At 49.4% G+C, this 14,393-nt stretch overlaps 1 protein-coding gene across 1 annotated transcript in view; it reads right to left on the bottom strand.

Annotated features, from left to right (window-relative positions):
- Nucleotides 1-2,551: 2,551 nt before the first annotated feature.
- The window catches only part of NCAPG (non-SMC condensin I complex subunit G), a 49,769-nt gene continuing 37,927 nt past the window's right edge, over nt 2,552-14,393 (bottom strand). The window contains exons 17-22 of the mRNA XM_048510048.1: nt 12,513-12,687; nt 10,755-10,916; nt 8,950-9,130; nt 7,516-7,581; nt 5,270-5,348; nt 2,552-3,031 (exon numbers count right to left, since the gene is read on the bottom strand). Of these exons, the coding sequence (XP_048366005.1) occupies nt 2,908-3,031; nt 5,270-5,348; nt 7,516-7,581; nt 8,950-9,130; nt 10,755-10,916; nt 12,513-12,687 (787 nt within the window). The 3' untranslated portion in view covers nt 2,552-2,907. The remainder of the gene's footprint in view (nt 3,032-5,269; nt 5,349-7,515; nt 7,582-8,949; nt 9,131-10,754; nt 10,917-12,512; nt 12,688-14,393) is intronic.

The raw sequence follows: 14,393 nt of genomic DNA, 5'->3' as shown, positions 1-14,393 counted from the left end.
CCTTTTGTATCATGAAATGACTTTCTGGGGTTTTTGGCTTCATAGTAAACCATAAACATTACTCCATTCATGTACCTCTTTGCATGTATAAGCAAAAACAATGTCAGTATAGGTCATAGAAGAATTGGATACTGTCTTTTTAACAGTATATTGTCATTTTTCTATCCTTTTACTGCTAATTATATATATAGATATATTCTCAGTTTTATTTTGTGCACAGATGTTAATATATTTATGTAATGTGACGTGTAAGAGTTATTCATAAATCCAATAGTTAGTTTACCTTGGTGCAACGCTGTATAAAAACGCAAAGGGTTTATAAAATCTTGCAGATAATTATAATTATCAGAACATACGGTATACTTTTAAACTGTTATTTTCATTTATTCTATAAAATGATGTTCTTTTTTAGTTCTAAAAAGGCCATTGATTGTAGAGGAAACCAATTCTTAAAATACTGTCATCTAACAAGCCTTCACTTTATCAACATTTTTGCTAAATGTTTGGTGGTGGGGGTGAAAATTTGTATCAAACTCAGATTAAAATGGTTGTAAACTACCTATTGATTTTCTTGAATACAGGTGCTTACGTGGTGAACAGTGAAAGCGGGTCTGAAATCACCTGATCCAATTTGCTTATATTTAAATACCTCCAGCCCTATAATGTACACCCATTTTGAAAGAGAATCTTGAGTTAGAAAAGGTCAACTCATCCTTTGCTCTTTTGAAAATGGAAAATTATATTCCATTTTAGAAGGATTCTATCCTAGTATCCAGCACTGATTCAACAGCCAAGAATTCAAACAAATGAGCCAGGTATATCTGAGGTGTTAGGTATGGCAGAAAGATCCAGTTATGCCAGATACACAGCATTTCCAAAATCCAGTTTGAAAAATTCCAGCATTGGACATCCTTGTGTAGATAACTTGCCCTAGATCAGTGATGGCGAACCTTTTTGAGACCGAGTGCCCAAATTGCAACCCAAACCCCACTTATTTGTCGCAAAGTTCCAACACGGGAATTTAACCTGAATGCAGAGGTTTTAGTTCAGAAAAAACGGTTGGCTCCCTCTTCCTCTGCCCCTCCTGCTCGAGCAGGGGCCAGCCTGCTCTAGCCTCCAGCAAGTCCCGCATGCACTGCTCTGTGCTTCTCTAGCATCTCTGCCTCCTCTGTGCCCCCCCACCCCTCGGGCAGCAGCCACCTGGAGCACAGGCACCAGGCCTGCCAGCCAAGTCCTCCCTGTTCACCGCGGTGCGCACACGTTGTGCTCAGTGTCCCAGGTCAGTCTAGATGTGTGTGTGGGGCATGTGTGTGTGATTTTCCACCCCCCTCCCCCACATGATGAACTCTGTTTGTGCGTGCCCACAGAGAGGGCTCCGAATGCCACCTCTGGCACCTGTGCCATAGGTTCGCCATCACTGCCCTAGATACACCTGGAAGTTAGGAGAGAGGATGGCTCTTTGGCTCGGTTTGTACCACCCTGGCACCAGAGAGCCATCATCTTCCCCAGTACTCTGCCACACCTTTGCAAACTTCCTTCCACAAACAACCCTGTTGATAAAAAGAGTTCTCTTACAACAGAGAACAAGAGTCCTGCAGAGCTGAGGTCTCTCCAGCCAGAACTGGGAGAGGGAAAAGACCATTTTGAAGGTTGCCTTCAGAAAAACCCAAGGACACAAAAGGGAAGTGCAGGATAAGCGCAAAGAGAAGCTGGCATGAAGTGTGGGGGCAAAGGAATCTGGAATAAGGGAGAGGCCAAGGTAGTTCTAAGCCAGCCATTCTCAACCAGGGTTCCCTGGTACCCTGGGGTGCCGTGAGCATGTCCCAGGGGTACTGCGGCAACACTACCGCCGCCCCCACCCCTCATTTTTGTGGTGTCTCCCACTGGCACCAGGAAGGACATGGAGCTGGCCCATGGGGCAGGGCCTGCCACAAGGTCAGCCGCCACACACCCCCCCCCCCCAGTGCTTTCCTTCACCCTGGGAGGGTAAGGTGGGGTGTGTGGCAAGCAGGGGCAATGGAAGGGGAAGGTGGAGGGTGGCGGCAGGGGTACCGTGAGATATGGAGAGTGAGGTCAAGGGTACCCTGACCTCGAAAAGGTTGGGAAACACTGGGCTGGAGTGTTAAATCATACAGAGGCATGGACAGCCCTGGTATTGGGGTGGGTACAGGGGGAGTAGCGTTGGAGTCACTGGATTCTTCAGCTCAAATTTTTGACCCCTTCCATGTTAGCAGATGCCATATAACAGTAGTATGCCCTTGCTTGCATGCGCACGCACACACAGCTTCAGCAAGTGATGAGTAACTGGGGGGGGGGGGGGGGGAAGCGCACATAAGGCCAAATAGTTGCACACTTATCCCCCACCCTGATATTCTTGCAGGCACTTCGTTCGCCAGTATATGCTCCGAATACCTCACGCACGTGTCCACAAGTCTGGGACAAGAAACGAAAGAAGATACTGCTAGGACTGCGTCCACTGGATTCAACCAAAACGTCAAGACTAGTCTATAGTTCCGTTTCGCAGTTCTCATGTGAACCAACCAGCCATTAATTTAGAATCAAAAGGGAATTTTATTTTATATGAATAGGACAAGGGGTTTCCACCTGCACTCTCAGCTGGAATTCAGTTGCATTTAAAGTATCACCTGGGTGGTCTTTTTCAGACCAGTTGCTTTCATAAACATCCACATGATACGCTATACTTTAAAAAATAGCTGCTCAAGGACATGTTTTTTTTTTTTCAAATACAGGAGATAATCCTGGTTTAAAACAGGTCATATTTTGTACACATTTTGTGCTCTGCTTCTGCTGGTCCATTCTGAACGTTAGTTACGATGGTTTTTGTTTGACTGTTAGTTTACACAGACATTTTTAAAAATGGGTCCGCGGCATCCCTTGGTCTATTCGTCATTCAGCCGATTCTTGGTCCAGAAGCTTTGACAGATTCATTCGGGTTTTCTCCAGAGCTGCTGTTTTCGCTCGGCGAGACAATCTTGGATTTGTCGGTGGGGCCGGCTGCTCACTGGCTTCCCTACCAAAAAAGGATGTCACAAACACAAGTCAGTCCCATTCCACGGTTTTAAACTAGAAGCTGCAGCCAAGGACTCGTCTGGTTATTTCAGACTGCCAGGAACGCTGGACTTCCCAACTCTGTGGCTCAACTCCTCCAAGCCAGGGGTGCCTTTGTTTGTTTGTTTGTTTGTTTGTGTGTTTGTGTGTGTGTTTGTGTGTGTGTGTGTGCGTGTTCGTTCGTTCGTTCGTACGTACGTAGGGCTTTTATACCGCCCTATCGCCGAAGGGCTCCGGGCGGTATACAGCATATGGTAAAAATACAATCATAAAACAATCATAAATTAGTTAAAACCTATAAAAGCAGCGAGAGACTAACTATGATACTAATAATTATTAAGTGTGAGTGGCGCCCGGCGACCTATTATTAAATCCTTTCCCAAAGGGAGGAATGGCAAGTCCCATCAGATAATACAAGGCCTAGATGTAAGGGCCAAGAAAGGGGGGGGGGCACCATCAGCGGCCGGTCCCTCCAAAGGCCCGGCGGAACAGCTCCGTCTTACAGGCCCTGCGGAACTCACCAAGATCCCGCAGGGCTCAGACAGCTGGAGGAAGAGCGTTCCACCAGGCCAGGGCCAGAGCCGTAAAGGCCCTGGCCCAAGTGGAGGCCAGCCGCATCATCGAGGGGCCAGGGACCACCAGTAAATTGGCCTCCACTGAACGAAGAGGCCGTGTAGGGACATATGGGGTGATGTGGTCTCGAAGATACGAGGGTCCCAGGCCGCATAAGGCCTTAAAGGTCAATACCAACACCTTGAACACCTCTTGGGTTCTTTCTTTTCACCCCTCTGCGAACTCCTTCCTCAGGCCTCTCTTTCCGTCACTTAAGGTCAGTGGTTCCCAATCTGCTTCCACTCACGTACTCCTTGGCAACCCATTTCCCTAAAATTGTACCCTTATGTTAGAAAACCCATTACATAATATTTCTCATGTACCCCCAAAAGCTCTGGCACGTACCCCTGTGGGTACTCCAGGTTGGGAACCACTGATCGATCAATTGCTGTGAGATGGCACAACAGCAGCAATTCTAACTCCTTTCTGATTTTTGCAGGCTGCAGAATGTGGCTGAGCAGGGCCATGCGGGGTTGCTCAGACACAGCCTGGCCACATATATTTCCATGCTGGACTAAGGACCGTTTCCGCACGTCCACGGTGGGGTTGGGTCGGCGTACATGATGCCAACCCAACCCCCCTGGGACCGTTTGCACGAATGGTCCCAGAAACTACCGGGAAGACGGAGCCGCACTGTGGCGTCGCCTGATTGACGTACCTTCCCTGCGACCGTCCGGCGCGTCGCTGAGGCCAGGGGACACACACACCCTGCCCTGCGCAACCGCTCCGGAGTCACAGGGCAGGGAGGGCATGTCCCCCAGCCTCGGTGACGCGCCGGACGGTCGCAGGAACAGTAAGTCGATTGGGACAGGGGGGAGGGATGGCGTCTTCCAGCTGCTCGCACAGCAGCGGTTGGAAGCCGCTGTTTCCCAACAACCTCTCTCGGGGAGCAAGGTTGGGAAACAGCGGCTTCGCAACGCTGGGAAGGCGCGGCTGTGAGGCAGCTGCGCCCCCCATGCGAACAGCTCCCTGGGGACGGCGTTTTTGCCATCCCCAGGGCGCTGTATTCGGCCCGTGCGGAAAGAACCCTTTCTGATACAGCCCTTTGGCTTTGCAGTCTCTTCAGGTTTGTGTGTTTCAGTTTGCACCTGGAGTGGCTTTTTTTGACCATCTACATGGTTCGGGGAGAGAAAAGCTCCTTACAGTTTAATTGAAACCAAAACATGATTTATTGAGATAGTTTTTTGGGGGAGGAGCAGAAGTTACGGGAAGGACCCCGGTTCACCATCCCAGTGCCTTGCCTGGAGCACTGAAATGGAGGTCTCTAAAACCCAAAAACTTGTTTACCTTGTCCTAATGAGAAATTGGAGGAACTGGGGGTGGGGGGGAGATCTGATCTACCTTGTACACTTTATCAGAAACAAGGAAAAACAGCAAAGTGGCTTTGGACGAAAAGCATGAGTGATAAAAAGCCATTGGAATAAGACATTTTCTGTAGATGGGGAACAATTTTGTTGCTGGCATACTTGCAGGTTCATTGTCACAACACTGCACACATAGATGTCCTATTTGCAGAAGAGCTAAGATAATTTGTCTAATCAAAAGACTCAGATGTAAAGTGTCTGTTCGTTCAAAAAATCATACTTACCCTCCACTTTCGGACCTGGCACTTCTGCTGTTTCTCCTTCTGGGCACAGACTTGGCTTCTGCTGTTGCTTTCCTCAGACCTAAAAATAGCAAATGGGGGGGGGGGGTTGCCCCTTTAAGGTTCTGCTAAATCACAGGCTCCACCATTCCATTGGCATTGGGGTTCCCTCTTTTGTAACAGGAGTTAGAGTTAGAGCTGAATGAGCCCCATCAAAAAAATCCCTCCCACAACCAAAATGAAGTAGTTCAATGTTGTGATGCAAGAAATTCAGATATTCAGCCGGTTCCTCCTAGTGTAGTTGTCAGAAGAGCTATTCCCATAAGAAGATGTGGGGTGCGGCAAAAGAAGAATTTCATTTATACCCTGCTTTTCTCAACCGTAAGGAGTCTCAAAACGGCTTCCAATGGCCTTCCCTTCCCCTCTCCACAACAGACACCTTGTGAGGTGGGTGGGGCTGAGAGACTTCCGAGAGAACTGCGACTGGCCCAAGGTCACCCAGAAGGCTTCATGCGAAGCAGCCGGGAAGCAAATTACCTGATTCGAGTCCACCACTCTGAACCGCTATGAAGAGTGGAAGAAGAGTTTGATTTATATCCCACCTTTCTCTCCTGTGAGGAGATTCAAGGTGGCTTACAAACTCCTTTCATGGCTGGATTCAACTGGTTCTGGTGGGTTTTCCGGGCTGTGTGGCCGTGGTCTGGTAGATCTTGTTCCTAACGTTTTGCCTGCATCTGTGGCTGGCATCTTCGGAGGTGTATCACAGGGGGAAGCCTGTTACACACGGTGTCCAGAGAGAAGGGAATGTTTGGGGTATATATTGTCCATGTCCCAGGATGGGGAACCAATCAGTACGTGTTTGGGTGGAACTTGTTATGCAAAGATGTGGTTGATAGTATTGTATTGCGGGTGGGGCTTATCCTTTCCCTTCCTCTCCTCACAACAGACACCCTGTGAGATAGGTGGGGCTGAGAGTTCCAAAGAACCGTGACTAGCCCCAGGTCACCTAGGAGGAATGTAGGAGTGCAGAAACACATCTGGTTCACCAGATAAGCCTCTGCCACTCAGGTGGAGGAGTGGGGAATCAAACCTGGTTGTCCAGATTAAAATCCGCCAGCTTTTAACCACAACACCACACTGGCTATACTATGCTGGGCTCTACAGAAAGGGACAGAAATTTCTCCCCATGTCAGGTTTTGTTACATTTGCAGAACGTGCTCCCCTTATATAAGAGGCTTGGGGCCAGAGGAATTTCTGCAGATTCTCCGGGCTGTTAGGTCTCACCCTTATCTCTATAATGTCCCGGGGCCGCCTTGGAGAGGCACAGGCGCTCGATCTCGCAGGCGAACGTTCCAGGAAAATAAGTTTTTTAAAATAAATAAATAAGGCCACAACAGTCGTTGCTCATGATTTCCTTTCTTCGGTTCACAAAATAAAATCAGCCCCAAGGTAAGCGGCGTTCCTGGACCTGAAAATGTTTGCAAGTGTCAAAGTTTAAGGAGGGACCAACAGGTTCCAGAGAGCAAGCAAGCGAGCTGTTTGAGACAAGAAAGAACCATTCCGGGGCACTCAACACAGAAACAAGGAGCCTATTAGCTTCTGGGAATTTCTAAGTGTGATGGAACAGTACTGTAAAACTAGCAAAGTCACATATGACTGTGAAAAGCATCTTTGCCTTTTGATCTCCTGGAGGGAGGACAGGAAACTATGCAGAGGTGCCAGGATGAAACTTCAAAGGCCGAAGTTACCTCGTGGCCTGAACAGAGTTTTCCTGAGAAGGGGAAAACAAAGGTTTTGGAATTCCATCTTGAGACGTGGTCAGAGAAACATCTCTGGCCCATGGGTTCCCGGAACGGGGACAAAGAACCAAAAGGGACGTAACCAGCTAAGCAATCCCTTAACTGCAATCATGTTTTATTTCTTTGATTTCTGTTTTTCAATAAAAATCGTTGAGACCTCAGCTGGTTGGAGTTATTGGAGAAAAGAACCCAGGTTTTACTGAAACAAGCATTGGCTCTCCCAGGCTTGCTTTCATCATATGGTGGCAGCTTTTGTGGTCTCCGATACTCCAGGGTACACACCTTCGTGGCTTTGTGGCAGGCTTGCTTTCGTCTCCCAGGCTTGCTTTCATCATACTAAGTATTGGGAACGGGAGGGGCAGCAAAACCTTGCAGGTCTAACCTTTCCATAAAAGACAAGGGTGGGAGGGGGAAATATTTGAACACTGACAAAGGCTGCTCCGGAGGTACCTTTGCTTCTTGTCGATCGCAGCTTTGTGGTTGAGCTCCCTCCAGCTTCGGCCATTTCTTTTTTTCCTGTTGAAGGCAACAAAGGCAGTTAAGGTGCTGAAATCAGGTTTGCTCTGAGCCAGGCCCTGTCCTCGAATAGATACCTCTTTGCCTCTTGGGGTGCAGTCGGTGGAACTTTCTTTCAGAAGAACACTGAAATCAGTGTGTGGTGTTTGTGCAAGAGAACTTATGGAGCCCTTGAAGAATTTTCCCCAATATCCTTTTTGAGCTTAGCAAGAACCCTTCTGGAAAGGGCATTTTTGGTTTTTTAGCCTTGGGCGGGGGGGGGTGCGCAGTCTGTCAAGCCACAGCTATGATGACCCCGTAGAGTTTCCAAGGCAAGAGGTGTTAGGGAGTGGTTTGCTGTTACTTGCCTCTCCACCATGACCTTGGTGTCCCGTGGGCGGTTAGCCCATCCACCCAAAGATAACCCTGATTAGCTTCTGATACCTGACAAGATCAGACTAGCCTGGGCCAATCCAGGTCAAGGATTATTTTAGCTCAGACCCAAATACTGAAAAGGCGAGGGAAAGATTCTCAGGAGGAAACCAGACAGCCCTTTCTGAACACTGACTCGCCCCACCCCAGCTAGACTTCTAATGAACTGTGAGGTGAAGGAAACAGGAATGGCAGCAGGCCTTGGCAGACATTTTCATTCTGCTCAGGAGTCTCTGGATCTGAATCCCAGGTTGAGAGGAAAAGAGATGCTGACATCAGCACCTCAAGAGCAGCAGGCCCCAAGACTGTTCAGCCCATGGGCACCTTAGGGATTCTGTTGGGCACAGCCACAAAATGGCTGCCGCGGTAAGGAGAGTTCCTCCCACACACACACAGGAAGCCCAAGAGCAGGGGACAAGGGGGCATTTTTTAAAAAAACCACTGGGAAAGAGGAATGAGATAATAAAACCAACACTTGGTGGCAGCTGTCACTATTTTTTTTTTTTAATCTGCACAGCCAATCAGATCTCTAATGGCCAATCAGAAGCCGTCCTGGTCCCACCCAGCTGCCCACACTGCTTTCTAAAAACATTTGGCGGCGGCAGGAAAGGTGTCAGCTGGTGCCACTGGGTCTCCAGCAGTGGTTCTCAACCTGTGGGTCGCGACCCATTTGGGGGTCGAACGACCCTTTCACAGGGGTCGCCTAAGGCTCTCTGCATCAGTGTTCTCCATCTGTAAAATGGATAAATGTCAGCGTTGGGGGTCACCACAACATGAGGAACTGTATTAAAGGGTTGCGGCATTAGGAAGGTTGAGAACCACTGCCCTACGGGTACCATGTTGGGACACCAGTTACTGGAAAGCAAACCATTTTTGTTCAGATTTGATGTGCATTTTGAAAATGGACTCACAGTAGATTCTCTCTCACACCCTCTAAAGAAGTATTATCTACATTACCTTCATCTTGACGACTGGAATTAAGCGTTGACCCGTCGCTTTCTTGCTGCGTGTCTCGAGTTCCTGGAGACAAGTCAACCTCTTGTGTTGTTTCAGAGGCTTCTCCGCTGACACGGGCGCCTTTATTTAACCTGCTCTTCACTTTTTCGATAATTCTTAGACACGTTTTATCTTTCACAACCTGACACAGATATATGAATAATGTGTAGAAATGTAAACTGATTGCACAGGGATTTGCGAGAGATGCACATCGATATCCACCAAAGTGCCTTTACCCCTCCCCTCATCGCAGACATTTGCAGAGAGTTGTAGTTTCATACAGAGAAACAGGAAAACCTATTCCACATCGGCTGCCAAACATCAAATCGAGAGCAGATTTGAAATTTAGAGTTGACTGTACCACTTAACTCTACCAGTTTCTTGGAATGAAAACACAAATAAAGGTTAATTGTCGGGGCTTCTGTACAGACCGACAGTTTGTGCCTGCCCAGAAGACCACTCGACGAACAGCAGGTACAGGTAAGGGCAACCCTGTTTTATCAGCTGACAAACTGCAGTCACCAAAAACAAAACCTCGCCGGGACAGTTCATTTGCCAGGCGAATGGGCGGGGCTCAAAGGTTCTCTCTCGATTTTGTACACAAGGAAGCAGAACTGCCACCTCGCAGGGTCTGGAAGATTGGTGCTTAGAGCAAGGGTCTGCAACCTGTGGCTCTCCAGATGTTCATGGACTACAATTTCCATCAGCCCCTGCCAGCATGGCCAATTGGCCATGCTGGCAGGGGCTGATGGAAATTGTAGTCCATGAACATCTGGAGAGCCACAGGTTGCAGACCCCTGGCTTAGTGAGATACAGGCTCTCCCGGCTTGCATTCCATCCCGCCTCAGGTGCAATTTTAAGGGTCGAGTGATGAGCACACAGGCCCACTCAGTCATAAGAACATAAGAACAAGCCAGCTGGATCAGACCAGAGTCCATCTAGTCCAGCTCTCTGCTACTCGCAGATGCGGACATCTGGTGCACTTGGATCCTCTACGATTTCATTGCAGATTTTCACGGCTAAGCTATCATGCACCGTCAAACCCTGGAAGGGGTGGGGGGGCAGCAACAATGTTGTGATATTAGGCTGCATGTCATAAGAACATAAGAACAAGCCAGCTGGATCAGACCAGAGTCCATCTAGTCCAGCTCTCTGCTACTCGCAGTGGCCCACCAGGTGCCTTTGGGAGCTCACATGCAGGATGTGAAAGCAATGGCCTTCTGCTGCTGCTGCTCCCGAGCACCTTGTCTGCTAAGGCATTTGCAACCTCAGATCAAGGAGGATCAAGATTGGTAGCCATAAATCGACTTCTCCTCCATAAATCTGTCCAAGCCCCTTCTAAAGCTATCCAGGTTAGTGGCCATCACCACCTCCTGTGGCAGCACAAGCCCACGTACTGAGCTTGACTTCCTTATTTCCAGGCTTTTTGCCTCAAAATGGTTACAAGCCACAGCCTCACAAATCTTCCCCTTCCTTAAAAAAAAAGGCTGTTATTTCCAATTCAGTAATTCTGTGTAGGCCGGATATGACAACAGCCAAAGGCAAGTATTCAAAAGGATCTCAGAAAGACAAACCTCCAGAGAAATGGTGCGGGAACATCCAATTCTACACCCTCAACTCCTGGTTTATGCAACTTCTCTTTTTGGTTAATATTTAAGGGTCACTCTAGTTGCTCACATTTCTCCTCAGTATCAACATTTGTGTTTTTCACTAAATGTGTTGGGAAAAGAGAGCGGAAAAACAGACCAAAAACACTTTTCACATACCTCAAGAATCTTGTCAAGCAGAATCAGGAGGTCTTTGGAAAAGTCTGGATTTAATTCCAAGGAGCTCAAAGCTTTGGTATAGATGCGGACATCTGGTGCACTTGGATCCTCTACGATTTCATTGCAGATTTTCACGGCTAAGCTATCATGCACCGACAAACCCTGGAAGGGGGGGGGGGGGCAGCAACAATGTTGTGATATTAGGCTGCATGTCATAAGAACATAAGAACAAGCCAGCTGGATCAGACCAGAGTCCATCTAGTCCAGCTCTCTGCTACTTGCAGTGCCCCACCAGGTGCCTTTGGGAGCTCACATGCAGGAGGTGAAAGCAATGGCCTTCTGCGGCTGTTGCTCCCAAGAACCTGGTCTGTTAAGGCATTTGCAATCTCAGATCAAGGAGGATCAAGATTGGTAGCCATAAATCGACTTCTCCTCCATAAATCTATCCAAGCCCCTTTTAAAGCTATCCAGGTTAGTGGCCATCACCCCCTCCTGTGGCAGCATATTCCAAACACCAATCACACGTTGTGTGAAGAAGTGTTTCCTTTTATTAGTCCTAATTCTTCCCCCCAGCATTTTCAATGGATGCCATCAAGAGAATGTCATCAAGAGAAAAAGCTAAGCTGTGCAGCTAACACAGCTTAGAAGAATTTTCTAGACACAGTTTCTAGAAGAAGAAGAGTTTGGATTTATACCCTGCTTTTCTCTCAAAGTGGCTTATAAACTCCTTCCCTCCCCTTCCCCTTCCCACAACACACACCTTATGAGGCAGGTGGGGCTGAGAGAGTTCTGAGAGAACTGTGACAAGCCCAAGGTCATCCAGCAGGCCTCGTGTCTAGATAAAGAGTCCACCGCTCAAGTGGAGGAGTGGAGAATCAAACCCGGTTCTCCACATTAAAGTGCACCACTCTTAACCACTACACTATGATGTCTCTCTATACTGCATGCTCTAAACCAGTGATTCTCAACCAGGGTTCCGTGGTACCCTGGGGTGCCGTGAGCATGTCCCAGGGGTACCGCGGCAACACCACCGCCCCCCCTTACTTTTGTGGTGTCTCCTGCCAGAGCCAGCAAGGACATGGAGCTGGCCTGGGGGGGGGGGGGGGCAAGGCCTGCCGCAAGGTCAGCAGCCACTTCCCCCCGAGTGGCTTCCCTGGGAGCGGAAGGTGTGGGGGGTGGGGTGGCAAGAACAGGCACTGGGAGGGGAAGGTGGGGGGGATGGCAGGGGTATCGTGAGATATGAAGAGTGAGGTCAAGGGTACCGTGACGTTGAAACGGTTGGGAAACACTGCTCTAAACAAACCACAGTTAATCTGGCGGAGACCATCTTTGGTGTGTGTATTCAAAGACCACACAACAGCTCTCAATATGGTAACACTGGATGATGCACTTCTCAAGCAAGCATGTTAACATGGTGCACAGACTGTGGCTCGTCATTACAAGTCACACTAGTTTGTGACCTTAAGGAATGTCCTAGGACCACTTTCCCCCCAAGCGCTGCAAAGAACCCCGGGGCGGGGGGGGGGGGGAGTAGAGGAGGGTCTCTCCCTGATGCGGAGCAGAGGTTTCCCGGTTGCCTTCTGGGTGTTTCCTTCAACAACACTTTTCAGTGAGGATATGGCGGCAGTGGCCCTCTCTCTCTCCCTCCCATCAGGGTGGGTGGGTCACAACCAGATGAGACCCCTCCCCTCTTCTTCCCCCCAGGGCGGGGGGCCCCACGACTGCTCAATCCCAACTCCAGACGAGGCAGAAGCACACCTGGAATCCCTGGGAAGCCTTGGCACTTGGATTCAGCCCGCTCGGTCTCGTCAAGTCCACGAAGAGCTCGGAAACGTTGCTCGCATCTACTTCGGACAAAGGCGAGGAGGCCGGAGCGTTGAACAAGATCCGCAGTGTCGGCAGATAAGCTTCCTCAAAGCATTCCTGGTTGGCCCTGGATATTTTTTGGGTTTGGGAAACCAAGTGTTAATGTAAACGTGCGACAGGCGACTAGAAGGCGTGAAGATCAACGCGCTTTCGAACACCCTTGCCCTTCAAAGCCAATATTCCGAAGGTTTTAAAAGAATTACGTGGAGCCAAATTCAAAGGGAACCTTTCTGCTATAGCAGAAAACAGCAACAGAAATAGCTAGAGTCTCAGACGAGGACTGAGGCACCCCGAGTTCACTGGAGGCCTTTGGGCCGGTCGCTTGCCCTCAGCCGACCTACTGCACAGGGCTGTTGTGAGGAGACAACAGGGGAGGGAAGGGCCGCATACAATGCCCGAGGTACCGAAGAGAAAGGCCAGGATATAGGGCAGTGGTGGTGAACCTTTGGCACTCCAGATGTTATGGACTACAATTCCCCTCAGCCCCTGCCAAAATGCCATGCTGGTAGGGTCTGATGGGAATTGTAGGCCACCATGGATATAGGGAGAAGAGTCCCAGAACTTGGTGCTGGGGTCTCCTGCTCTGCTCCACAGCCTGTGGGATTCCATCTTATTCCCTTAGGCCAGGGGTGGCCAAACCTATGGTGCTCCAGATGTTCATGGACAACAATTCCCATCAACCCCTGCCAGCATGGTCAATTGGCCGTGCTGGCAGGGACTGATGGGGATTGTAGTCCATGAACATCTGGAGCATCCTAGGTTGGCCACCCCTACCCTAGGCTAACTAACATTTATTTATTTGATTTCTAGGCCACCCTTCCCCTTCCAGGCCCTCTCTATATGGGGCCGCCAGGAGAGATCATTAGGTGATCTGGGCTGTGGTGTCCCCAAGCTGCTGACGCTACACACCTCTGTCCTTCTTTTCCACCTAATTCCAAGGGTGCTGTTGTATGTTCTGGAGTCAGCAACCAGCTGGATGACATCAAACAAGCTGAAACGTCATCCTAACACAGTGATGGCGAACCTATGGCACTCAGAGCCCTCTCTGTGGGCACACGCACACAGAGTTTGTCATGGAGAGGGGCGGAAAAACACACACACACCCACCCACACACATCTAGGCTGGCTCGGGTCACTGAGCATGACGTGCACCATGGTGCACCATGGTGAGCAGGAAGGATTCGGCTGGTGGGCCTGGTGCCTGTGCTCCATGTGGCTGCTGCCCGAGGGGGGGCGCAGAGGAGGCAGAGCTGCTAGAGAGGCAGAGAGCGGTGCGCGCTGGACTTGCTGAAGGCTAGAGCAGGCTGGCCCCTGCTCGAGCGGGTGGGGAGGAAGAGGGAGCCAACCGTTTTTTTTTCTAAACGAAAACCTCAGCATTCAGGTTAAATGGCCGTGTTGGCACTTGGCGATAAATAAGTGGGGGTTGGGTTGCAATTTGGGCACTCGGTCTCGAAAAGGTTCGCCATCACTGTCCTAACAGGACAGCTGCTTTAGATTAGCAGAAAGGCAGCCCAGGGACTTGAGATCCTGTCCTGGATGGGGATATCCTGGACTGACTGCTCTCATGGTGCAGGGAAAATAACCTGGTTCTTAACACTAACAAGACAAAGGAGCTCATAGTGGACTATAGAAGGAATAGCTCAGAAATTCAGCCCTTGACTATAAATGGAGATCAAGTGGAGCGGGTGGCTAGTTTTAAATTCCTGGGCGTTATGATTAAAGAGGATTTGACCTGGGGAGTACAGACTACCGCGGTGGTTAAGAAAGCCCAGC

Source organism: Sphaerodactylus townsendi, linkage group LG10, assembly GCF_021028975.2.
Source record: "Sphaerodactylus townsendi isolate TG3544 linkage group LG10, MPM_Stown_v2.3, whole genome shotgun sequence".
NCBI classification, from domain to species: Eukaryota; Metazoa; Chordata; class Lepidosauria; order Squamata; family Sphaerodactylidae; genus Sphaerodactylus; species Sphaerodactylus townsendi.
Note: the sequence above shows the minus strand (reverse complement) of the source record. Positions and strands in the feature narration are given on the sequence as shown.